Source organism: Seriola lalandi, unplaced genomic scaffold (genome assembly GCF_002814215.2).
Source record: "Seriola lalandi dorsalis isolate HSWRI2012SDOR001 ecotype SW California unplaced genomic scaffold, Sedor1 jcf7180002054722, whole genome shotgun sequence".
NCBI lineage: Eukaryota > Metazoa > Chordata > Actinopteri > Carangiformes > Carangidae > Seriola > Seriola lalandi.
The window spans coordinates 481,721-507,078 of NW_019525275.1; the positions used below are offsets into that span (position 1 = coordinate 481,721).

General features: G+C 43.9%; 2 protein-coding genes across 2 annotated transcripts in view; both read left to right on the forward strand.

Moving 5' to 3' along the window:
- Positions 1-11,699, forward strand: part of wdr18 (WD repeat domain 18) — a 16,150-nt gene extending 4,451 nt beyond the window's left edge. The window contains exons 5-10 of the mRNA XM_023424185.2: positions 913-1,056; positions 1,752-1,816; positions 3,303-3,427; positions 10,173-10,336; positions 11,175-11,243; positions 11,465-11,699. Coding sequence (XP_023279953.1) covers positions 913-1,056; positions 1,752-1,816; positions 3,303-3,427; positions 10,173-10,336; positions 11,175-11,243; positions 11,465-11,593 — 696 coding nt within the window. The 3' untranslated portion in view covers positions 11,594-11,699. The remainder of the gene's footprint in view (positions 1-912; positions 1,057-1,751; positions 1,817-3,302; positions 3,428-10,172; positions 10,337-11,174; positions 11,244-11,464) is intronic.
- Positions 11,700-14,658: 2,959 nt separating this feature from the next.
- Positions 14,659-15,583, forward strand: LOC147818079 (glutamate receptor ionotropic, NMDA 3B-like). The gene has a single exon (XM_087178749.1). The coding sequence runs from the start codon at positions 14,945-14,947 to the stop codon at positions 15,533-15,535; it is 591 nt and encodes a 196-aa protein (XP_087034875.1). The 5' UTR covers positions 14,659-14,944; the 3' UTR covers positions 15,536-15,583.
- The last annotated feature ends 9,775 nt before the right edge of the window (positions 15,584-25,358 follow it).

Genomic DNA, 25,358 nt, shown 5'->3' on the forward strand with positions numbered 1-25,358 from the left:
AGAGACAGATATATATATATATATATATATCTGTCTCTGTGCGTGTGTGTGTATATGTATATATATATATATATATATGTGTATATATATATATATATATATATATGTGTATATATATATATATATATGTGTATGTATATGTATGTATATATGTATGTGTATATATATATGTGTATGTATATGTATGTATATATGTATATGTGTATGTATATGTATGTATATATGTATGTGTATATATATATATATATATGTGTATATATATACAGATATACATACATATATACATATGTAAATATACAGTTAAAAACAAGACAAGTGTTGGATGGAGAGGTTCTTCTTTATTATATGTCAAGTTTCAGATTAATTGATCATTTGTTCATTTTTTGTTCATGAGTGTGACTGTGATGTCATTGATCAACTCTGATCAGAATGATTAATCCCTTTGAACAGGTAGCGTCCCCTCTCGTTGTCCTGAGATCCGTTTTTAATTCCAGTAAAATCTCCGACATAAATCACAGGAGTCTCAGTGATGACACGTCACTGCTCTGTGACATCATAACGGATTGTCGAGGCTTCGCCGCAGTTTGCACTTTAACTGATCAGAGACACGAGCAGAGCCAGCAGCTCTCTAACAGTGGGATGGGGGGGGGGGGGGGGGGGGGGTTGAAGGTTAACTGGCAGCAAGACCAACCACATCTTGTCTTTGCACCTACAACTCTCTACAACCCCCTTCCACTACTACACCTTTCTACACCACCCCACTCCACCACTACACAGTTGAGTGTTAGTGGTTAGTCTGTCCTGCCGAAGTACCGCTGACGTCCTGCCGGCATCCAGTTTCTCTGGAAGCTATGTTGAATGATGCTGCTGCTGGTTTCTGAAGTTCTGAGAGTCTCTGATGTTTCTGTCCAGGTGTGGGAGTTGTCCTCAGGTGAGCTGCTCCTGTCTGTCCTGTTTGACGTAGAAATCATGTCTGTGACCTTTGACCCCTGCGAGTACTTCCTGTTCTGTGGAGGAAGTGACGGAAACATTTTCCAGGTGTCTCTGTGCAGCCAGGTGAGTTTACATCTCTACAGCCCTTGATCCTACCTCACCTATACATCCTGTTCAGACCAGGTGTGTTCTGCCCCACAGAGTTTGATACTGGTTACAGAGTGAAATGTGTGTGATATTGAGTTTTGATATTGTATTTGAACAGTCTGATGAGGTTAAATCTCAGAGTGTTGGTGATGATCAGTGTCTTCATTTATCCATCTCTTCTTCTTTCTGACTCAAACACTGTTGTTTCTTTTCACAGCAGATTTACATTTCAAAGCTTTACTGAGTTAATCCCCAAACAACCCCCCCGGAGGATTAAACCTCTGTTCTCTGAACTGAGGCTTCTCAGACTACGACTCATTGAACCTGAACCAGAACTGATTCGGTCTTTGGTCTGGTCTCACTTCAGCTCGTCACAAACTGTAACAATCTGCATTTGAGTCCCATCCTCTGTCTGAACCTGTCCTCCGCTCTCTGATTGGCTGATCAAAAGAGATGACATCATATGCTGATCAGCAGGGCGTATTGATCGGTCTGACTCGTCTGTAACTGATCAAACTGATTGATCAGTTCAAAGACTTGGAGCAAATATAAAAACAGAAACAGGCTTTAAACTGAAGAAGAAGAAGAGCTTAGACTGATGAGGCTGAGCTGCTCTCTGTCTCTGCTGTCCATAAAGATTAACTGTTTCAAACTGTTTGCTTCCTCTGCAGAGTCTCAGTCGGGACAAATCCTTCCAGTCCGACAACGATGGAAACCAGGTCTTCAAAGGACACAGGTGAAACCAGATTCACATGCACCTGATCATTCCCAATGTGCATAATGTATGTGGCAGTGAGAGGTTTACAGTTCAGAGGACAAATAACACAAGCATCAGATATGTTAAGTCATGTTAAACAGTTTGATTCTTCATGTTGTGAATGTGGCTAACCCTTTAATGTCAAGAGACATTTACCTGGCTGTTAGAAACAGGTGGACAGAAAGGAAGTTTACTAAGGCTCATGAGCTGATCAGAGTCTCTGTGGAATGTAAGAAAACTTGGCAACTGTTGTACTGAAACGTTGACTCTTCATGTCAGTGGTTCATCACATTTTGAATATGTTAAGTGAGGATCTTCTCTCTTGGCTCCTGTATGACCCTGGTCTGGGTTTGAAGCCTGTTTCTGGATCGTACTGTGTGTTCATGGTGATAAACAAAAGGTCTTCCTCCTCGTTCACTGGCACAGAGTGAAATAAACACCAGACAAATTTGTTGAGCCACTGAGGAAAGAGATAAACAGTGTGTTTGGCAAGAATGAAAAAAAACTATTGTGCAGAAACACTGAGTTTTCCAGTCTGTCTTAATGTGGCCGGAAACAACTTCTACACTTTAACTACAGTGAGTGTGTTTGGCACTGAGATGACCTACATTGGGTACTGCACCTGAACGCCTCCTGCGTAGACACAGTGTTACAGAGACAAAGAAATGGAGACAATAGGGACTCAGGATTAGGGATGTTCCTCACCACTAATTTCCAAAAGAGAGAAGGACAGAGTGGAACAAAGAGAGGCTGAGTGAGTCTATGCACAAAGATCCACAATGAAGCAGCGGTGCAAAGCAACATGGTAGATCGAGTGTAAAAATATTTTCAGTTCATTATGAAACGGTGGTCACAGTCTAGAGGCCTGTATTATGAAGCAGGATTAGAGGTTATCGAGGTAACTTCACGTTTAACTCTGGGTTTTTAGTCATACGACGGTGGTTCACTTGTTACTGTGATGAATCACCATGGTAACTGATGCTGAACTCGTAACCTGCTCCGGCCCAGGTCAACTTAGAGAATCAGATCAAAACCTGTCAATATCCTATAAAATATATCCATAATCTGACTTTAATTGCAATTATATTTAGAAATATTTCTTTTTATTCCAGTCATGTGGTCATATTGTTTACATTTCACCTTGTTGAATATCACTTGGACGTGGTTATAACCAAACTTACCTGTAGGCATCAGTGTTTCCTCGCATATTAAGTACTTTATTCATGGTTCTGAAGATGTTGCCAATATTAACAGATCTGCCTCTTTCATGTGAGCGCGCTTGTACCTGGACAAGTAAACCCAGTTTATACAGCAGTTTATTCTGACACAGCCTTCGTACACAGACAGAGATACAGGCGCAGATTCTTGGGGTTTATAGCTCTTGGTTGTAGCTGTTTTTTGATGGGGGTTGTAGATCTTTGTTGGTCAGGGTGGTAGGTGATCTGAACTGTCTGGTCCTTCTCAGGAACCTGGTGACTTGTCTCTCAGTGTCCATGGATGGAACTCTTCTTGCCTCTGGGTCTCACGATGAGACGGTTCGACTCTGGGATATCCAAAGCAAACAAAGCATCCGCTGCCTCACCCACAAAGGTAAGCCCTGCTCATTAGTGTGACATCATCAGTGACAAACAACCAAGACCATTTGAGTTTAGGTCGTTCTGATGTCCTCAAGAAAAGTCATGATCAAACAGTTGGACCTACACTCATCCTGAGCCCTGGTACTGAGGGTTCTGGTTTATCTAAAACCAACAAGCCCCCAACTGCCACTACACTCATCTCTTTTTCACACCACAAAACAATAAAACTGTTTTACACATTCAGAGTGCAGCTCCTTCACAGTAAAAGCCCAAAAGCTCTCCAACTACTTCACAATAAAAGCCCTTGTTCCCTCACAGAAAAATTTCTCACATTCTTTCATTATAAAAGCCTTCCAACTACCCCACAGGAAAATCTGTCCAACTTTCAAAATAAAAGCCCTCTAGCTTATTTGCAGTTAAATTCCTCGCAGTCCTTCAAAATTACAGCCCTCCATCTGTGTCAAAGTATAAACCCTTGAGCTGCCCACAATAAAAGCCCTTGAGTTCCCTCACTGAAAAACTTATCAAGCACTTTCAAAATAAAAGGAACAGGAAAATCCGTCATATTCACAGTAAAAGCCCTCACAGGTCTTCAAGAACAAAAGCCATGCAGTTCCTTCACAGTAAAAGCACAAGACTCATCTGTGTTCAACAGGTGGTTGGTTGATAGTGTCTCAAATTTACACGTTTAAAACTCATCCATGACAAACTCATTAACTGATTAACTCACTGATCCAGGGTCATGTAACCTCCAGTGATCACAGCTGGAGCTAATGTCCATCTCTGTGTTTGACTGGTTTGTTCTGGTAGATGTATTTGGTTGTTGTTGTTGTTGTTGTTGTTGTGGTGGTGCAGCAGCTGGGTGAGGGTCAGGGTCTGAACCCTCAGTGGGACAGTAAAGATCAGTAGTACAGATTTGAATCAGAGAGGTGAAGGTGAATTTAACCTCTGTGCTTGAGGTAATTCTTCCTCTGCTTTTGCTGCTGGTTTATTGATGAATCGCCTGACCCCGTCTGCCTCGTGTCTCTGGAGGAGCTTTTACTTTCCCATCTCATTCATAATAAGCAATCGTGCAGCAGCTGACAGGAACATGAAGAAGAAACGCCCCGCCGTGATCATGACTGGCACTTTGTAATTAACCAAATCCTCTCTGTGCTGAGGGCCGTCTCACTTCAAACAGACCGTCAGGAGATGATAATCCCTCCTTTGGCTGGACCGACGGACTTGTCCCCCGCCTCCGTCACGTTTTCAGACTTCCTTCTGCTGCCGCCGCCGCCGCTTCTCACAATAAAAGCAGACTGAGTGTTAAAAGAAAAGCTTCATCCTCCATGACAGCAGCGCCTCAAACTGATTCGTCTCAGCCGAACAGATTCAGCTACTTCACATCTGTCTGCATGTTGGGAAAATACCACCACATATCATCAAATACCATCAAGAGTCCTGAAATACCACCAACTAATATCAGATTATACCAACAGATACCAGAGGAACTGGCTGTAACAGAGTTTATTTCAAATTGTAACCTGATTAACTTCAGCACAGTGAGCTGATTTTTCCTTTGTCTCAGACTATGATGAAACATCGGGGCTTCTTTCAGCAACAACTGTCTTCTCACTGTTCTGGGGCTTTCGATCATATCACATGAGCTTCATCAGGTGAAGTTTTTGGACCTCCGCCTTCAGGGGAGGTTATTAATGTGTTTCCATCTGCTATTGTGGGGAAAAAAAACGTTCTCCACATTTTAAAGTTCACATTAAAAAATGTGATTCTGATGTCGGTGCTTGACTTTAGTCCTCTGAGATACAGACACGTGAACTCAAACATGCAAGTGCTGATAAATAAAACATGTCTGATTTCTGTGTTTGAGAAAAACTCAGAAACTAAACCCTGATCAGTGAATCTGGATCCACTCAGCTGCTGTTTAATATTGTGTCAGCTCAGAACTGATCATGAACTGATTATTTGTATCTTGGGAAACATGCAGAGAGCTGTTCAGACTGACAGTTTGTGTGAATGTTCGATGGATTTCAGGATGAATTTGGATCAGATCTGTGGCTGTGTATCAGTGTAGCTGTCAGTTTGACTGTTGTTAGTTTTCTGATCGTACCAGTTCACCTTTACATCCGTAATCCAAACATGAACGGTCTGTCCTAATGTAGTCCCTGTGTGGAGAACACTGTAGAGCTTCTAGTCTACAAAAACCTCTGATTGTGTCCATTAAAGTTTCACAACATTCACTGGTTCATTTACTGGTTCCAGTTTCTTTTTTATTAAAAACTGAATCTCTGTGTTTCTGATGAACTTTGACAGGAAAGATGGATGTTATTTATTAATTACTGAAACAGAATCACAGAATAACGTCACTCCTCAGTGGTGTATATAAACAGATGTAAAGCGTGAGGTTCAGTCAGAGTTCATCAGAATGACAGATAAGAATCATTTCCACAGTTTGACTTGTGCAGTGCTGCAGAGCCGAATGTTGCTGTGACCTCGAGCCTGTCGAGTCTCAACGTGTCAGATCTGTGTGACTCTTACTAAGAAACATCCAGCTCTCCTGTAGGCGTCGGAGCGAGACCTCTTCACTTGGCAACCATCTCTGACACCTACTGAACTGCTCCTCATCTCAGCACTCATTACTACCAATGACTGGGAGAGAGACGCTGACAGCTCCAAGGGGACCTGAACACATCATTCTAGAATAAGGAGGACAGTACCGAGCACACAAAGTTGCCTAAATACATCACACTAGAATGCACCTAGTCCTCGGACCCCTGCAGCTGGTCCAGATTGCTGTTGCCCCTCCTCTGTTCACTAAACTGGCTACTGATGCCACTGAAATCGTGCCTCGTATCACAATATGATTAAAAAAATGTTTTCATATCATTCACCCCTAACTGAGAAAGAGAGGAAAAGAGTGGTGGGACATAGTGATTGATAATAATAATAATGATAATAAGAATAACTTGGGCTCCCATGGGGAGAAACAGATGGCTGAAACATTCTCTCGACTGAATTCTCTCCAATACCTTCGGTTCCGACGTTAAGATGTGCCTGTTACTCTAAGTCCTTTAGTCCTTCTGCTGTTAGGCTGCTCAACACAGACAATACTCATTTTAGATATTTATTATTTTATAGTAATTCATAAGAGATGTTGTTGTATTTACTGCTTTTATTTATTGTTTTACTTATTGTAACTTTTCCCATGCCTTTTAATGTTTCCTCTGACATTTTAACTATATTTGATTGGTTGGTCGTCTGTTGAGACTGAATGTATGGACTGGGAAGCTGGGGAATAAAGTTGTCTGAACTGAATAATAATAATGATAATGATGTTAGTAGCAGGTGTTGAGCAGAGAGAGAGAGACACAATACATTGCCTGGAGAGTGAGGAGGGATCACTAAGACCTGGTTCAGGGCTGATAGCTGAAGGCTCTGCCTCCTGGACCCAGGCTGGGACCTGGTTCCTGATAGCTGAATGCTGAGTTGTCACAGTGGAGCTTCAGGTCTTAACAACCTTACACCAGTTTATATTCTAGATGGTTAAATATAACATTTTGTTTAATTGCTGTCTCTGAATTTAATTCATGAAAATGTTTTCAGACTGTGAAGAGCTTGAATCTGAAGATCTGAAGTATTTTAAAGATAAATGATCTTTATGGTTTGTCCAGGTTGGTTTTTATCACATCGTTAAAAGGTTTTCTCACTCCAATGTGTCCTCTGCTGTAAATCAGGAGTAAAAGCTTCCTCTCTGAAGAAAACCACCGTCTGACGGAGGGTTTGTACTGAAAAGTGAAAGTATATTTCCTGCTTGTTGTGGTAATAGAAACTGGCTAATTATCTCCCACTCAATTACAAATATTGATTGGCCGCTTGGCTGAAACTGCTGGAATTACACTAATGGTCCAAATCTGGTCCAACATGGAGACATAAATCTGACAGAGTTCCAGGCTGAGGAGCTGCCAACACACTGCAGATACTGAGTCAGCTACACACCGACTGTTACACTAGGCTGACTCACCCGGAGAACACGCCTGGAGAGTACACTTGGAATCACCTGGATAACACACCTCATAATCACACTTGGACTCACCTCCTCGAAAACACTCTCTTCTGGATGATGACCATGGACTGTGATTGAGAGTTGGTCTCAGGAACCGGGCTGTTAGATGTTATTTTAATAAACTGAGCTCATTGTTAAACTAAACTCTCACCTGGAATAAAATGAATTGACACCTGGTGGGGTGTGAATTAAAACTGCTTTGAGTCTGACTCACTGCAACTTCATGAGAAATGTGTTTTGGGATATTAACCTCAAGTCCACATAGTCAGCTTCTTAAGTATCCTTATAAAACAGAGTGAGACCTCAGCAGTTCATGGGCTGTCTCTTATACACATCTTTAATATTTTATCCATACTAACTATGTCGAACTGGTCTCTCAAAGGCAACAGCAGAAGTCACACTGATTTGCAGGTATGTAATTTGTTGTGAGTTTATGCATTGTGTTGGTTTTGTTCTTTGAACAAGGTGATGTTCATGCACGGCTTATTTTGTGTACCAGTAAAAAACATATCTGTCTTGAATTTGAAAAAAATCATATTTTATTTTTCACTAAAGAGGGGTTCGGTGAATGCGCATATGAAACTGGTGGGGTTCGGTACCTCCAACAAGGTTAAGAACCACTGGTCTAGTGTATATGACATAAATAAAGCAGCTCCACCTGAATGAAGTACTTTTACTCTGATACTATAACTACAGGAAATACTTTTACTGTAACACTTATAAAATACTTTGACGAGTCTCACTCGTGATGGAGGAATTAAACGAGCTGTACTTTCTTCAGTGGTCTGGTGGATGGTCCTGTCCGACGGCCATGTTAATGCTGATGTATGTAAATGAGCAGCCTCCTGTTTTAATTATTAGACGTCTGACAGCGAGGGTCACTCCTCTCCTTCAGTCATTACTATCAACATCTTCCTGTCCCCCAGTGGTCTGTTGTCTCGCGGCCTCTTAAATTGATCCTTGTTGTAATCTGAGGGAAATTAATTTGAAAATTCCCCAGGCAGGAAGTTGGAGTGACAGCGGGCTGAGGCTCAGTGCCACAGGAAAACCTCCTCCGCTGAACTGGGTGTGTATTGTGGAGGGATTTGAGCTGGAGGTTGTTGCTCTGTGAGCAGCAGTAAATCGACTCCCACGCGTTGTTTCCTCGCTGTGATCTTGAGCTTTTGTTGGTGTGAAATGAGCCTGGCAGAGTGTCGCCTCGTCAGCTCTGATTTACTGATCGAAGGCAGAGAGAGAGAGAGAGAGAGAGAGAGAGCCTCTGTCTGTGGCTGGCATTTTGGTGTTTTCACAAATTCAAGCAGCTGCTGCTTTACTTCTTTGTTTGGTTTTTATTTCACGTGATCTTTTGAACTTCATGTTTGTGAGGAATTAAACTGAATGTTGAGGTTTTAGAAACAGAAGAAATGTTGCCTGTCTGAGGACTGATCATAAAGTATTGATTACGTGTCACTGAGGTCATAAGTAATGTGTACCATCAGTTATTTCTTTGCTAACAAGTTCAGATGTTTTTACAAGACGAATTGTTCGGGAGGTTTTTCTTTCCAAAGGTTCCTAAACATAACCATCATGGAGGATACAGTATTAACTTTACTGTTTTAATGGAAGACACAGTATTTAACCGTCACATGACCATCAGTCCATCAGCTGATTGGTCACAGATTAGTCACTCATCCTATTTTTGACATTTTCTCTGTTTCATTCTGAACATGGATCTGTCCCATGTGACGTGAATGTGGCATCGACCTGACAACAGGTGGGAACCAGTACGTGACCTCATGTGTCAGCTGACCTCTGACCTGCACCATGCCATATAGGAACAAAACCCTCCTTGAAAAGACGGAACAGTCGTAGCCAAACCAGAAACCAGCTCAAACTTTTCTTACTCAGTGGCACTTCAGTGATGTCAGTGACATCATCTCACATCTGTCTCTCATTAGTCAATAAGACTCAGATATTCTCAGAAACCTGAAGGACAGAAGAGTTCTCCCTCAGAGAGGACCACAGTCTTTAGTGTTAGACCAGTACATCTTTCTGTCACACTGGTTCTACAGAGAATAGAGACTTTAACTGTGTGTGATCCAGTCAGTCAGTGACCGTCTGCCTGTCAGACCAGAGAATGAACTGATCCTTCCATCCAATCAGAGTGCAATGCCTCTCTCCAGCGGACACAGGATGTACAGTTTGTTTGTAGAGGTCTGACAGTAATGGGCCTATCACTGAACGAGTCTCATGTACAGTCTGACTGTGATGAAACTGTAACTTCAGTTTGTTTCTCAGCTTCTCTTAGACTCTAGGTTTAGATGAGGGGATCAGGAGGATTAGACTCTAAGGTCAGAGGTCACAGAGACGACCTGACAGCCTCGTGACCTGATGACTTGACAACTGGTCGACCTTACGATGTTTCATCCTCTGAATTTGTCTCACTTTCGGAGAAAGTCGGACTTAATAACAAACTCGTTAATCCTCCTTTGTTCAGCATTAAGACTCAGACTGATTCAGAGCCAGTTCAGTTGTGAACCAGTTCCACAGTTTATGGTTCAACTGACTTAGGTGTTATTTCGAAACTTTCAGGAGGAAGTAAACAACATGGTCTTTCACCCTGTTGAGGAGATCATCATATTTTCACATGATTGACAACTGATAAAGGACATACTGACACCTGTAGTCCTCTGACATCACTTCCTGTGTGTGTGTTCAGGTTCGGTGACGAACGTCGTCATCATGGCGGCTCCTGCTAACATGTTCCTGCCCGACAGTCGGCCGGCTGTCCCGCTGCCGCGCTTCAGCCGACACCTACACGCCTCTGAGGGTGACAATGGAGAATCAGGAGAGGTGTGTGTCCGGCTTGGTCTCTACGCACAGGTGAGTCATCTCCAGCTGTCTGCTTTGTGTTTCCATAGTCCCGCCTCTGTGAATGAGTCTGAGCCAATCAGCAACAGGTGGCCTGAACCCTCCCTCACCCATTAAATTTCAGTCAGAGCTCTGAATAATAAAAACACATGAATCAGATTCAAATAATGTTGGAGGATATTTGCATATTAAGACGGTCATAAAACTGAGATTATCACAACACACACACACACACACACACACACACACACACACACACACACACACACACACACACAGAGTAAAACAATATAAAGATATAAATAATATTTGCATGAATAAAAACTGTACATTGTCTGCAGCACTTTACTTTGTTAAAATCTATTTATTTATTCTTCTATATATTTATTGGTATTTTAAGTATCATCACAACAATAAAAACAGAACAATGACTTTAATCTGTTGGTGTGGCGAATCAGAGAAGGCTCAGTTTGACCACAGCGATTATCATGTGGCCACAGTCGTCACCTGTCAGCTGTTGTGGTCACTTGACTTGAACGTTTTACTTCCCTGTTTCCTCTGTGTCATGTGACATGGCAATCACGCCGCCATCGGCGCAGATGACCTGTCCTCCCCGCGATTGTTGTTTTCACAAGTTTGAAAAACTTTTGGTGGCCCTTAGCCCTCTTTTACGTAGCCAAGATGGCGACTGTTTAGGGTTGTGCCGGGCTCACTTCATGTTCCTGTACCTGTCGGTGTGAACACACTGGAGTGTGAGTGTGGCGTCTTATTTTGAAGTTTCAGACTGCAGATGTTGTTTTATCCATAAATATGAAATATTTCTCTGATGGTTTTATTTTGGCGGTTTCAGGAGGAAGAAGCGACATACCTGCAGAAAGCTGATAGGCTGAACTCTCTGATGAATGCTGTGACAGACAAGGTGAGGGGGCAGGGCTTAGGGCTTTCTTTTAAAATCAGACCAATACACAAATAGTACAAGGTGGGAAATTTTTTTTTAAACAAATTAATGCGTTAAACCAGCTTAAACAGTCTGATAGTGGGTGTACTTCTTTGATGTACTAAATGGTCTGTGTGTGTGTGTGTGTGTGTGTGTGTGTGTGTGTGTGTGTGTGTGTGTGTGTGTGTGTGTGTGTGTTCCAGTCGGTGTTCGGTGACGGTGAAAACACAAAGGTTCGAGTTGCAGAGTTGGAAGAAGAAGTTCAGACTCTGAAGAAAATTAACAAAGATCTGTACGACTTCTCCAGTCAGCTACTCACCAAGCCCACATAAACACACACACACACACCCCACATAAACATATACATATAGTTACACACACACACTCTGTCTCTGATGATTTCTGTTGTTTATAAAATAAAAGCCTTTTGTTGTAAAAGTCTCTGTCTGCTGTTTGTTTGAACCTGTGATGCATCATCCCATCACTAACTATAACTAACCCATAACTAGCCCATGACCACCACTAACTTCTCATAACTACCTCATACCAACTCGCCCAGCTACCCTTCACAAACCCCAATTACCATAACTCTTTATTATACATCACTAACTACCTTCAACTAGTTCCATTTACTATTAACTAACCCACGATTAACCAACCCTAACCTGCCACAAACCACCCTGTGGTAAATTAATATTAATTAGATTTACCCTCAAGCACGCTTAACTACCCTTAACTAACCCCAGCTAACCTGAGGTAACCCTCAACTAAACTTAACCCCTAACAACCATCAGACACCCGTAACTAACGTCACTACCCTTTAACTGTTACTAACCTTAACTAGCTCACAACAACCCCAAACACCTGCAGCTGCGTGCTACATGCCAGCATTGCTCTCCAGCTCCTGGAGGATCCTGAGGAGTTCCCAGAATGTTCTGGTTCTACCCCCAGACCTCCTACCAGTTGGACGTGTCCGGAAGACCTCCACCGGCAGACCTCAACTGGAAGACCTCTAATGGAAGACCTCCACTGTCCACTATCCAGACCAGACGCCTTAACCACCTCAACCAGCTCCTCTCGACATGAAAGAGCAGCAACTCCAGAGCAGCTCTGTCTGGATGTCAGAGCTCCTCTCTCTATCTCTGAGGCTGAGTCCAGACACCTTTTGCCTTCAGACTCAGCTCCTCTTCACCATGATGGTCTGGTACAACAACTTCTTTACTGCTGACGCCGCATGGATAAATCTGTTGATCTCCTGCTCCATCTTACCATCACTCATGAACAAGACTCTGAGATACTTCAACTCCTTCACTTGGGGCAGAAACTCACCCCAACCCAAAGAGAGCTGTCCACTGTTGGACAACCAAGACCTCAGACTCTCATCCCAAGCGCTTCACACTCTGCTTTAAACCACCCCAGTGCATTCTGAAGGTGCTGGTCTTATGAGGCCAAAAGCACATCATCTCCCAAACCGAAACACTTCTCCCCCTGGCTGTACCTTGAAATCATGTCCTCCAAAATCACAGACAGGATTGGTGACGAGGGAAAACCCTGGTGGAGACCAATACCCACCAGGAAGGTGTTTGACTAATGGCCTAGGGCACAGCTCTCACTTTGGCTATACAAGGCACGGATAGCTCGTAGTAACGACCCCCGGACACCATATTCCTGCAGTGTCGCCAACAAGATCCCCTGAGGGACCGGGTCGTAGACCTTCTCCAAGTCTACAAAACACATGTAGACTATAGATTGGCAAACTCCCATGACCCCTGTAGTAACCTTGCCAGGGTAAAGAGCTGGTCCACTGTTGGAGGATGGAATCCGCATTACTCCTGGATCTGAGGTTTGACAATCAGTCAGTCCCCTTTAACACTGTGACATCAGCTTTCTCCACAGGCTAAGCAATGTGCGATACCTTGATAATGAGAGCACACCCTGCAGTGTCCTTTTTGAAAATGGCAACCACCCTGACCTGTAACACACTGCTTTATAACATCCTGACCTGTAACACCCTGCTCTATGACGCCCTGACCCGTAACACCCTGACCTGTAACACCCTGACCTGTGACACCCTGCTCTATAACACTCTGACCTGTAACACCCTGACCTGTAACACCCTGCTCTATAACACCCTGCTCTATAACACCCTGACCTGTAACACCCTGACCTGTAACACCCTGACCTGTAAAACCCTGCTCTATAACACTCTGACCTGTAACACCCTGCTCTATAACACCCTGACCTGTAACACCCTGACCTGTAACACCCTGCTCTATAACACTCTGACCTGTAACACCCTGACCTGTAACACCCTGCTCTATAACACCCTGCTCTATAACACCCTGACCTGTAACACCCTGCTCTATAACACCCTGCTCTATAACACCCTGACCTGTAACACTCTGCTCTATAACACCCTGCTCTATAACACCCTGACCTGTAACACCCTGCTCTATAACACCCTGCTCTATAACACCCTGACCTGTAACACCCTGACCTGTAACACCCTGCTCTATAACACTCTGACCTGTAACACCCTGCTCTATAACACCCTGCTCTATAACACTCTGACCTGTAACACCCTGACCTGTAACACTCTGACCTGTAACATTCTGACCTGTAACACTCTGACCTGTAACACCCTGCTCTATAACTCTGACCTGTAACACCCTGCTCTATAACACCCTGCTCTATAACACTCTGCCCTGTAACACTCTGCTCTGTTACTTCCGGATCTGTAACATTGTCTCATTGACAACCTGATTATCCTCGCAGATAAACTATTGATTTCTGATTAGTCATGTGACTAACACAGTAACACTGTGTGATTATCATATTATTGATATGTGAAAACAAAGTTTATTTACTAATCAGAATAATTTAGATGTGATTGATTATTATTGTTGTGATAATTACATCACTGCCAGTAACTTACACTACAGTTGTAATGACTTGCTTTTATTCTGAAAGGTTGAGGAATACCAGTCTCACAAAATAAAACGTTCACCCACAACTCCTCTTCTCCTCCTCCCAACATTTTCTCTGCCCCCTATCCTTTCCTACCCTCCACCTCCTCTCCTCATCTCCTCTGTTGAACCTCCTGGTTAAGAGATGACACCTCATCCTCCTCCTCTTCTTATTACTTCTTCTTCACCTCTTTCTCCTTTACCTTTCCTCCTCCTCACTTTCATCATCACCTCTAAGTTTATCTGTCTCCTCTACTACCCCTACCCTCACTTTTCCCTCTCCACACCTCCTCTCTTCTCTCCCTTTCACGTTTAAACTCCACCTCCTCCTAATCGTTTCCTCCAACTCTTCTTCACTTTCACTTCCTCTCTTCCACCTCCTCCTCTTCAACCCCTTCCTCTCTTGATCTCTTCTGCTCATCTCCTTGTTGTTACCCCCCCTTCCATTTCTTTCTACACCTCCTCACCCTTTTAGCACCTCCTTTCCTTCACCCTGCTCCACCACCCTCACTTTATCTTCCTCTTTTTTTTTCGTGTTCTTCTTCCACCTCCTCCCTTGCACCTCCTGCTTTTGGGACGCCACCTCCCCTCCCGTCTCCTCACTCCTCCCCCCTCAGTCTCCCCTCAGCAGCAGCAGCAGCAGCAGCTTCTCGGTGTTTCGGCGGAGCAGAAGGAGTAAACGGAGGAGCGGCAGAGCGATGCTGAGAGCGCAGCAGGATGTCTTTCACCTCCTCCTCCTCCTGGTCCCGGACTCTCCGAGCCTTCCTCCTCCTGCAGCTCCTGCTCGTGCCACCTTGCCTCCTCCACCCGCAGCCGTGCCACGTCCTGGCGCAGATCGGACACACGGTGCGCGTCGGTGCGCTCCTGCCGGCGCAGCGGGCGGCTCGCGTTCAGGTCCAGGCGGCGCTGAATCGCGCCGCTGCCGCGTTGAAGCGGGACCAGTATCCGGACCCGGACCGGGAGCGGGAAAAGTTCCTGCCATACAACCTGAGCCTGGAGCTGGTGTCCCGGCAGCCAGCTGCCGCGGACCCGGAGTCCCTGTTCCGGTGCGTGTGTCAGGGCGTGGTGGTGCAGGGAGTGTCCGCGGTGTTGGCCTTCCCGCAGAACCGCGACGAGCTGCTACAGGTGGACTTCATAGCTTCGTTCCTGGAGATCCCGGTCCTCAGCGTCATCGAACACGGAGAGCCGCTCCTCGTGCAGGTACGGGTCTCATCTTTACCTCTAGAACTGCACTTGCGTTCCGGGAGCAGGGACAAGGTCCGGTTCAGCCCGGTCTGTCCTGGTCTGTGTGTGAGGTCGGTTGTTTGACCTTGACCTGTTTGGTGTCTGGAGGTTTGTGTAACGCATGGCGCACATGCAGCTGCTGACACAAGTTCTGGGTTCCGGGATCTGGTTCTGGGTTCTGGGGGGTTGTAACTTCTGTCAGGCTCTGAGCTGTTTGACCTCTGTGTTTCCGGACTCTGCATCTGATTCAGGATCCAGTCCATATCAAAGGATCCCCCACAAACTCAACAATTAGGTCACAGTCAGATGAAAACCTTCTATCTCTATCTGTTTGTAAAATGGTCCTGCAGCTGAAATAACAGAGTTCACTTTGTAGAGATACGAGCTTTTGTGAATGTAATATAGGGCTAAAACAGTGACAGTAAAATAAAATCTGAACTGGATAAGGAAACATTGGCATTGAAACACTTGGTTTGGAAAAACGTGTAGGCCTATTGGCACTGAACTAAGTATAGGCACTGAAAAAAAATCCACTGAGAAATAAATCACAGAAATTCAAAAAAAATTACAATCTTACAATCTTATTACCGTATTTTATTTTGATGTTTTTGCATTATGATGTATTTTTCAATGCCAATCTCCTGATTTTTTCTTCATGTCTGCCTTTTTTCAGTGACAGTGTTTTTTTACTCAGTCAGTATTTTCTGTGGCTGGTTTTCAGTTTCATCTTTCTGTCACTGTTTTGGCGTAGTGGGAGGGGCTTGATGGGAGGGGCGAGGAGCGTGTGATATACACACAATTTGCATATAATTTGCATACTAAGAAAACGCATCACTCTGGCTGAACCCACCATCCGCTCACCTACATGACCGCACATGTAGAGGATGGCCTCAGTTAGTTCACCTGGAACTCCCTGGCCACAGGTAAGTCTGTTTCTCTCTGCTGCTGTTTTTTGTTGTTTTTTCACATAAAACTGGGCTGCATTGAAGTTATCTTATAACGGACGTTATGCTGTTTTGGTCTGCTTGAGCAAGTGCTAACATTAGCTAACACAAGTCAGCTGGCTAACCTATGGTTAATGGTTGCTGAGTCTTCCGCTCCGTGATATCTTTTGTTCTGTAGGTGCCTGAGGCCAGTGTCATCGCCGGTCTCATAAACGTACTCATGCAAAATATTCAGCAGCATCCAACCCCAGCGCAGCACAATTCAGTGCCGACACATGAGCAGCTGAATCGACATGGGCAACCCCCCAAACAAACAGTGCATGAGGAGATGACCAGGTTTTTGAATTTATTTGTGATTAATGTCTCATATTGGACTCATTTGATGGGAAGTTGAATTTGATAATGTTTATGAATAAACTTCTAATCATATGCTAACCCCCCACTTGCAGGTCATTTCCTGGCTTCTTTACCAAAAGGAAAGGCAAAAACCACTTTTCTCCCTCACAAACCAGTCCAGGGAAAACTAACATCTTAACATTAACCATTCAGTGTGTATGTGTATTTGGTGAATAAGTGCTGTACAAGCACTCCCTTCGAAACAGCATAACATCTGTTAAAAGTTAACTTCAACGCAGCCCGGTTTTAAACAGAAACAGACTTACCTGTGGCCAGGGAGTTCCAGGTGAACTAACTGAGGCCATCCTCTACATGTGCGGTCATGTAGGTGAGCGGATGGTGGGTTCAGCCAGAGTGATGCGATTTCTTAGTATGCAAATTATATGCAAATTATGTGTATATCACTCGCTCCTCGCCCCTCCCATCAAGCCCCTCCCACTACGCCAAAACAGGGGATGGGGTGGGGTGGGGATGGGAGGCAGGTTTGATTCAGGTTTGTGAAGGTGACGCTGCATTTGAACGTCTGACACCTGAACCAGGTCCTGGGTCTGGTGTGAATCCGGCTCACGCAGTAACATCAGAGTAAAACAGAGTCATGTGGTCTTCAAGAGAGATAAGAGTTTAGTTATTGATTAGATGATCAGATCAGCTGTTCTGAGGTCTGTGGTCTCTGATCAGTTTCATTGATGAGGTGTCTGCTTGAACTCAGACTCAGTCCTGAAGAATGCCTCCACCAGTGTCAGTTAGACATTGATATTTTGTTGAATGTAGGTCATGACGTCATGTGACCAAAATTCAAAGTCAGTGTGAGTGTGACGTAGAATAACTGATGACAGCTGAATAAGTAGCCAAAACCTGACGTCGGCTGACTATCATCTGAATGTCGGCGGAACGTTGGCTGAACATCCACTGAATTTCACACTGTCAATGAACCAACATCTGATTTTGACATCAAACCTGATTAGTCTGTCTGACATTAGACACTATACACTGTAAAACTAAACTCTACACTGTAAACTCTACACTAAAAAATGTAGGCTACACTGTTAATCTCTTCACTGTGAACTCTCCACTGTAAAACTCTACTCTATGAAACTAAACTATGAATGCTACACTATTAAACTACACTGTAAAACTCTGCACTGTCGAACTCTACATTGTAAATTCATCTTTTCTCATTAATTTACACAAGATGACTGAATAAACTGCTCCTCCTCCTCCTCTACCTCCTCCTCCTCCCCTTCCTCCTCTTCTTCCTCCTTTTCCACCTCTTCCTCAGTTTCAGTCAGAATCTAAAATCAAACCTGGTGACCAGCATCTTTTTATTTTTATTTTATTTTATTTTGTTTGTCCCTCTTTAACCCAGAAAGTGTGAGCACTTCCTGCTGGGGGCCTTTCAGAGTAAAAGCCTGAGTGTGTATTGATGGGATTATCTTTGCAAGGGTTTTCATTTCACACTGAAAACAATCCAGTTAAAGCTGCAGCAGGATTTCAGGGGTTTCCTTGCTTTAATCTTGTCTAACGATGGGTACCGAGCCCCGGTATTGAACAGGCCCGGGGCAACATTATTCAAGACCGCAGTACCAATAAGCTGTTTTTTTTTTCTCGGCTAGGTAAACGTTATCTTGCACATTTATTTCACCAACTCCGTCAAATATCCGTCCATGTTTGATGTATTTTCGCTAAGAGAGTGCTCTCTCTCGCTCTCTCTCTCTCTCTGCCTGCTGTTTCTATGAGTGGAGGGCAGGGGGGCGGAGCTGTTGTTCCTGTGACACACACATACCAGACAGTGCAGCGCACACACCAACTCAGGCTCGTAGCCTACCTTTAGATAGATAACAATGGCAGAGAGAACCAAATGGTCCAAAGTGTGGCTCTACTTTACTAGAGTGGATGCAGAAACAGCCTGTTGTCACAATGACAAATGTTATGTTTGTTCAAGTTTTTTTTTCTTCCTCAAAATATATCTGTAAGAGTACCGTTAAAGTACCGGATCAATGAGCAGTATCAGTTAGAGTAGTAGTACCGTTAAAATGTTAACGATACCCATTCCAAATCTTGTCCTTCATGGTACAAGAACACAGAATATGATTCATTCAGATCCCGTCTTCAGACTCTTCAGGTGTCAGCTGAAACAGGATCAGGACTCTGCAGGGTCTGAAGATCCAAGCTGAAAGGCGATCAGTTTGGATCTCAGCTGGTACCTCAGAAGTGTCTTTGTACTGACAGTCAGACGTGTCCACATCTTCGTCCGTGTCCCCCTGGTGACCGGCACCCAGGTGAACATTGAGCTGCCTGTCATTTATCACGCTAACATTTATCACACTTGTCATTTATCACATGTACAGGAAGCATAATGAACAGGAAGCGTGAAGAACAGGAAGCGTAATGAACAGGAAGCATAATGAACAGGAAGTGTGAAGAACAGGAAGCATAATGAACAGGAAGCATGATGAACAGGAAGTGTAATGAACAGGAAGCGTGATGAACAGGAAGCGTGATGAACAGGAAGCGTAATGAACAGGAAGCGTGATGAACAGGAAGTGTAATGAACAAGAAGTGTAATGAACAGGAAGTGTAATGAACAGGAAGTGTAATGAACAGGAAGCGTGATGAACAGGAAGCGTGATGAACAGGAAACGAGATGAACAGGAAGTGTATTGAACAGTAAGCGTGATGAACAGTAAGTGTAATGAACAGGAAGTCGTAATGAACAGGAAGTGTAATGAACAAGAAGTGTAATGAACAGGAAGTGTGATGAACAGGAAGTGTGATGAACAGGAAGCGTGATGAACAGGAAGTGTGATGAACAGGAAGTGTAATGAACAGGAGGTATAATGAACAGGAAGTGTAATGAACAGGAAGCATGATTAGCAGCAGCAGAGGAAGGAGGACGACTGTGACCTTGTGTTTGTGTTCAGGTTGAAGTTGGATGACAGTCTGTCAGAGATCACAGGAGGATTATCACTGTGTCACAGGATGAAGCAGCAGAGTCACAGTCGATCCTCAGTCTGCTGTCGGCAGCAACTTCAGCTGCTGATCACACACAGGCAGAAAGAGAGGAGGGGGAGGGAGGTCTTCTCTTTGGCCCAGTTTCAGCTGCAGGGTGACAGAGGCTTCAGGCTGCTGTAGATTAAACTGTGTGTGTCTGTGTGTGTGTGGGGGGGGGGGGGGGGGGGGGGGGGGGGGGCTGGTCAGAGGCAGGAGGTGGACAGGTGGAGCCGTTTCAGGCTCCAACCTTTGTCTGTGATGTAAAGTTAATTTGCATGTTGAAAGAGCAGCAGCAGAGAAATGTAGCTGAAGTGAACAGGTGGTGAACGTGTCAGTGACGTGGTTCTCTGTTCTGATTCAGTTTTCTCTGTTCAAAGACCAAGAACTTCACTGATCTTATAAAACATGATGAGACCATGTTTCCTCTGAGTTTTCAGTTCAATCAGTCACAGTTTACAGTTTACAGCCGTGATCAGAGCTGAGGAAAGGAGCTCCACTGCTTCCTATCTTATCTCCTTTAGCAAAGGAGATACTGGAACTTCTGTTACCACAGGAAAGGAGATAATGCCATCCTACAATTTCTTGTTACAGCAACATTTAAAGGGATGCACCATTGTAGTTTGACCACAGTAGAGCCCCATAAATGTAGAAACAACAGAAACACGAAATCCATAGATCCAGATTTATGTGTGTGTGTGTGTATGTATATATATATATATATATATGTATATATATATATATATGTGTGTGTATAAATAATAATATCATCATCATGACAAAACACTAAATACATAAATAATGTTTCACTAAATCCCCTCATTGTCTAAAGCACTTTTTTTCTTTATTTAAGAAAAGTGTCTAAATATCATTAATTCTTTCTGTTATTTGAATTTGAATGGCTCATGTTTTATTATTTCATCCTGTTGGTTTTTATTTGAACAGTAACTCATGTTTGTAGTTTACTGACATGTCAATAACAAACCAGCAGATTCCTGCTGCTGTTTGTTTTTGTTGATTTCAGAGATTCTCTGATGGAGCTCCAACATCTGCTCAGAGACTCAGAGACTCAGAGACTCAGAGACTCAGAGACTCAGAGACTCAGAGACTGCTGCTGTTTGATGTTTACACAGCAGATTTCTCTGATCAGGTCACAGTTGGTCAACGACAGCTTTTTATTCCAGCTGCTAAATCAAATACAAAATATGATTGAAGTTTGGCTGACTGTGAAGAAGGTCACATGACTTTCTTTGTTGCAGGTCACATGTTTTCACTGCAGCTTAGTTCATCTCTCTGTCACTGAGAAATGAGCTGATAAAATCGTACAAATAATGAATTGAGTTTGGTTGCTTTTATATATTATTATTGTAACAGAATTTGGAGTTTGGTCAGAGGCAGTGATGATGCTGACAGGATGAGGTCATGTGATGATGTTGTTGGTTGTTTAGTTGTTGCTCTGTTTTGTGTTTATACTCTAAAACATGTAAACAAGGTTATTGAAGCCACCTGTCGCTGGCTGTGAAACGAGCTGATAAAACCTTTGACAATATGAATGAGGTTCGGTTTCCTGGTTACATAATGTGTAGTTACACAACCAGCTGTGCTGATCGAACATCATGAATGTGAATGAAGTTAGGGTTGGACTTAGTTTGGTTAGGAGAACAGAACAGAAGCAAGAGAGTCTGAACCCGAAGCAGGCTGATAAACAGACACACACACACACACACACACTATTGCTGACCGATTTATCTTATTCTCATCGTCGTCGCGTTATGAACATGTGCAGTAAACACATCACAGAGAGAAAGAAACGCCATGAATTAGAAAAAAGCCATGTGCGCAGGGTTTTAAAGGTGCAGCGCCTGAAACAAATGAACTGGAAAAGAACTACAGCGTTTGGTGTCGTGCTGCAGCCTCTCACACACAGACAGCACAGAGGTGGAGACCAGTGAGGAGGGAACTTTTTACTGGAGCTGACAACAACTACAGTCGTAGCTCTGAGTGTGAGTGTCATCACAACGTCAATGAGTAAAACAGCAATCAGTGTCCTCCATCACTCCACCTGTTCAACAAGATTTAAACATGTAGAAAAAACAGCTGGTTTTACACAAGCGCAGCACGCTAACATGAAGCTAATATGACCAAGATAAAAGGAAAACTTTGTGTGTGTAGACTGCAGCTTCATTTACCACAAACTTTTATAAACTATAACTACAGCCTGAGACAGCAGCCCCCCCCCAGCAGTGTTACCTGCAGTGGAGGGAGGAGGACGGAGGAGATGACCTATAGTGACCTTCGTCTGTGTTCTTCATTCAGCTTCACTCAGCTAAACTGTAAATGCACACTTCAGTATTTGTTTATTTATTGCAGTCACATCATCATGGCAGTATTGAACAGTGTCATCGCAGGACTAACACACACAGACACACACTCACTCTCACGCACTCACACTAGGGTTGTCAGAAAAATCAATACTCAGATGCTAATCGATACTAAAAATTAGTATCAGGTCAGATACTTATTTGCAAAGCATCAATACCAACAGTGCCGTTTTCTACATATATATGAAGTCATTGACCCTGAACTTCTCCAGTTGCGGTCTCTGAACTAAGTGAGGGACTGCAGCAGGACCAGGACCCAGAGCACCGCAGGACCAGGACCAGGACCAGGACCCAGAGCCCGCAGGACGAGGATGCCTCAGATACAATGGAAGTGTAGGAGACGTGTTCACTCACACAACAAACACAGGTTCCAGTAGTTCAGGGTCTGACTGTAGACCTGTTCAGGTCCACAAGGACACATGGACCATGACTGGGAGTCTGTCTTTGTTGTTACATCACTGTTGCGTGTGAGACAGTGAGTAGTTGTGGTTGTGTGTTTGTGTGACAGTGTGTAGTTGTTGTGTGTTTGTGTGACAGTGTGTAGTTGTGTGTTTGTGTGACAGTGTGTAGTTGTTGTTGTGTGTTTGTGTGACGGTGTGTAGTTGTTGTTGTGTGTTTGTGTGACGGTGTGTAGTTGTGGTTGTGTAAATAAATCCTCGCTGATGGAGTGAGACGTCTTTCCTATAGAAACTCTTTGATCAGAGGAGGATTATCCTGACGTCTCCTCTGTCACTCGGCTCCTGTCTGTCACTTCCTGTCTCCACGGTAACACCAGCTGTGTGTTGTTGAAATGATGGACGGATGAAGATAAACAACAGGATGAACGGGTGTTTTATCATGAACATGAAGAAAACACGCAGCTGAGGCTCGTAGATTTAATATCCAGGGGTCATTAAAGGTCGTCAGTGAACCATGTTATCAGGGTGTCAGTCTGACGGGCCAATCAGAGCCTGTCATTCAGGCGAGCGTGTCAAACTGAGCTCAGCTCAGACGGATGTTTATATAGTATTGGATCAATGACAAGGAAACAATGCGTTCATGTGAAATATTGATATTGATATTTTCAGCGTCAACGTCGTCGATTGTGGCAGCCAATCGCAGCCTGGATCTGACTGTCAGGCCTCATCTGGATTTTTGTGTTTGTATTTATTTGTTTTGTTTTCTAATCCTTTTTATGAAGGTTTACAATCTGAGGCTTCATCACTTTAGATTTGAAAGACAAATTTTTCTGTAGCACCCCCCTCAGGATAAACGTCACACAGACAAAAGAAGGAAATTACAGAAATATGTTCTTTAATTTTTCCATCAATGTGTTTGAGGTTTCTGTGGTCTGTCGTCTCCGTCTGCTGCCAATTAAATTATCTTAATGAAAAGATTAATGTGTCCACACAGAGAGGAGGAAGGTTCAGAGTGAGGAGGATGAGGAGGGAAAAGGAGGAAGGAGAACAGAAACCGTAGGAGGAGGAGGAGTAGGGGGAAGAAGAACAGAAGCAAATGGAGGAGGAGGAATGAAAAGGAGGAAGGAGAACAGAAGCAGGAGTAGGAGGAGGACAAGGAGGAGTAGGAGGAGATGATCAGAGAGGTTCAGCAGAGAAGAGAACAGATTTCATTATCGAGCTCCTCAGCTGCTGCTGAACTTTAATAGAAAAAGAAGAAAAAAGTGTGTGTGTGTGTGTGTGTGTGTGATTAGAGGAGGAGGATGGAGGGTGGGTGGGGGTTACTGCTTGATAACACCATCCAGTAAGAGAGCAGAACAGAATATCAAACCACTGTCTGTCTGTCTGTCTGTCTGTATCTGTGCCTGTATCTGTCTGTCAGTCTGTCTGCCTGTATCTGTCTGTCTGTCTGTCTGTATCTGTCTGCCTGTATCTGTCTGTCTGTCTGTATCTGTCTGTCTGTATCTGTGCCTGTATCTGTCTGTCTGTCTGCCTGTATCTGTCTGTCTGTGTGTATCTGTCTGTGTGTATCTGTCTGCTTGTATCTGTCTGTCTGTCTATATCTGTCTGTCTGTCTGTATCTTTCTGCCTGTATCTGTCTGTCTGTCTGTCTGTCTGTCTGTGTTATCTGTCTGCCTGTATCTGTCTGTCTGTCTGCCTGTATCTGTAAGTCTGTCTGTCTGTATCTGTCTGCCTGTATCTGTCTGTCTGTGTGTATCTGTCTGTCTGTATCTGTCTTCGTGTATCTGTCTGTGTGTATCTGTCTGTCTGTCTTTATCTGTCCGCCTGTATCTGTCTGTCTGTCTGTCTGTATCTGTGCCTGTATCTGTCTGTCAGTCTGTCTGTCTGTATCTGTCTGTCTGTCTGTATCTGTCTGTCTGTCTGTGTGTATCTATCTGTCTGTATTTGTCTGCCTGTATCTGTCTGTCTGACTGTCTGTCTGTGTTATCTGTCTGCCTGTATCTGTCTGTCTGTCTGTCTGTCTGCCTGTATCTGTATGTCTGTATCTGTCTGTCTGTGTGTATCTGTTTTTATGTGTGTGTCTGTCTGTCTGTCTGTCTGTCTGTCTGTATCTGTCTGTGTGTATCTGTCTGCCTGTATCTGTATGTCTGTATCTGTCTGTATCTGTCTGCCTGTATCTGTCTGTCTGTCTGTCTGTCTGCCTGTATATGTCTGTCTGTATCTGTCTGTCTGTCTGTCTGCCTGTATATGTCTGTCTGTGTGTATCTGTCTATCTGTCTGCCTGTATCTGTCTGTCTGTAGTCGTCTGTATCTGTCTGTCTGTCTGTCTGCCTGTATCTGTCTGCCTGTATCTGTCTGTCTGTCTGTCTGTCTGCCTGTATATGTCTGTCTGTGTGTATCTGTCTATCTGTCTGCCTGTATCTGTCTGTCTGTAGTCGTCTGTATCTGTCTGTCTGTCTGTCTGTCTGCCTGTATCTGTCTGTCTGTAGCCGTCTGTATCTGTCTGTCTGTCTGTCTGTCTGCCTGTATCTGTCAGCCTGTATCTGTCTGCCTGTCTGTATCTGTCTGCCTGTATCTGTCTGTCTGTCTGTCTGCCTGTATCTGTCTGTCTGTAGCCGTCTGTATCTGTCTGTCTGCCTGTATCTGTCAGCCTGTATCTGTCTGCCTGTATCTGTCTGCCTGTATCTGTCTGTCTGTCTGTCTGCCTGTATCTGTCTGTCTGTAGCCGTCTGTATCTGTCTGTCTGTCTGTCTGCCTGTATCTGTCAGCCTGTATCTGTCTGCCTGTCTGTATCTGTCTA

What these genes read in the sequence shown, in the direction of transcription:
- LOC147818079 (XM_087178749.1), top strand. Translation starts at nt 14,945, where the DNA reads ATGTCTTTCACCTCCTCCTCCTCCTGGTCCCGGACTCTCCGAGCCTTC.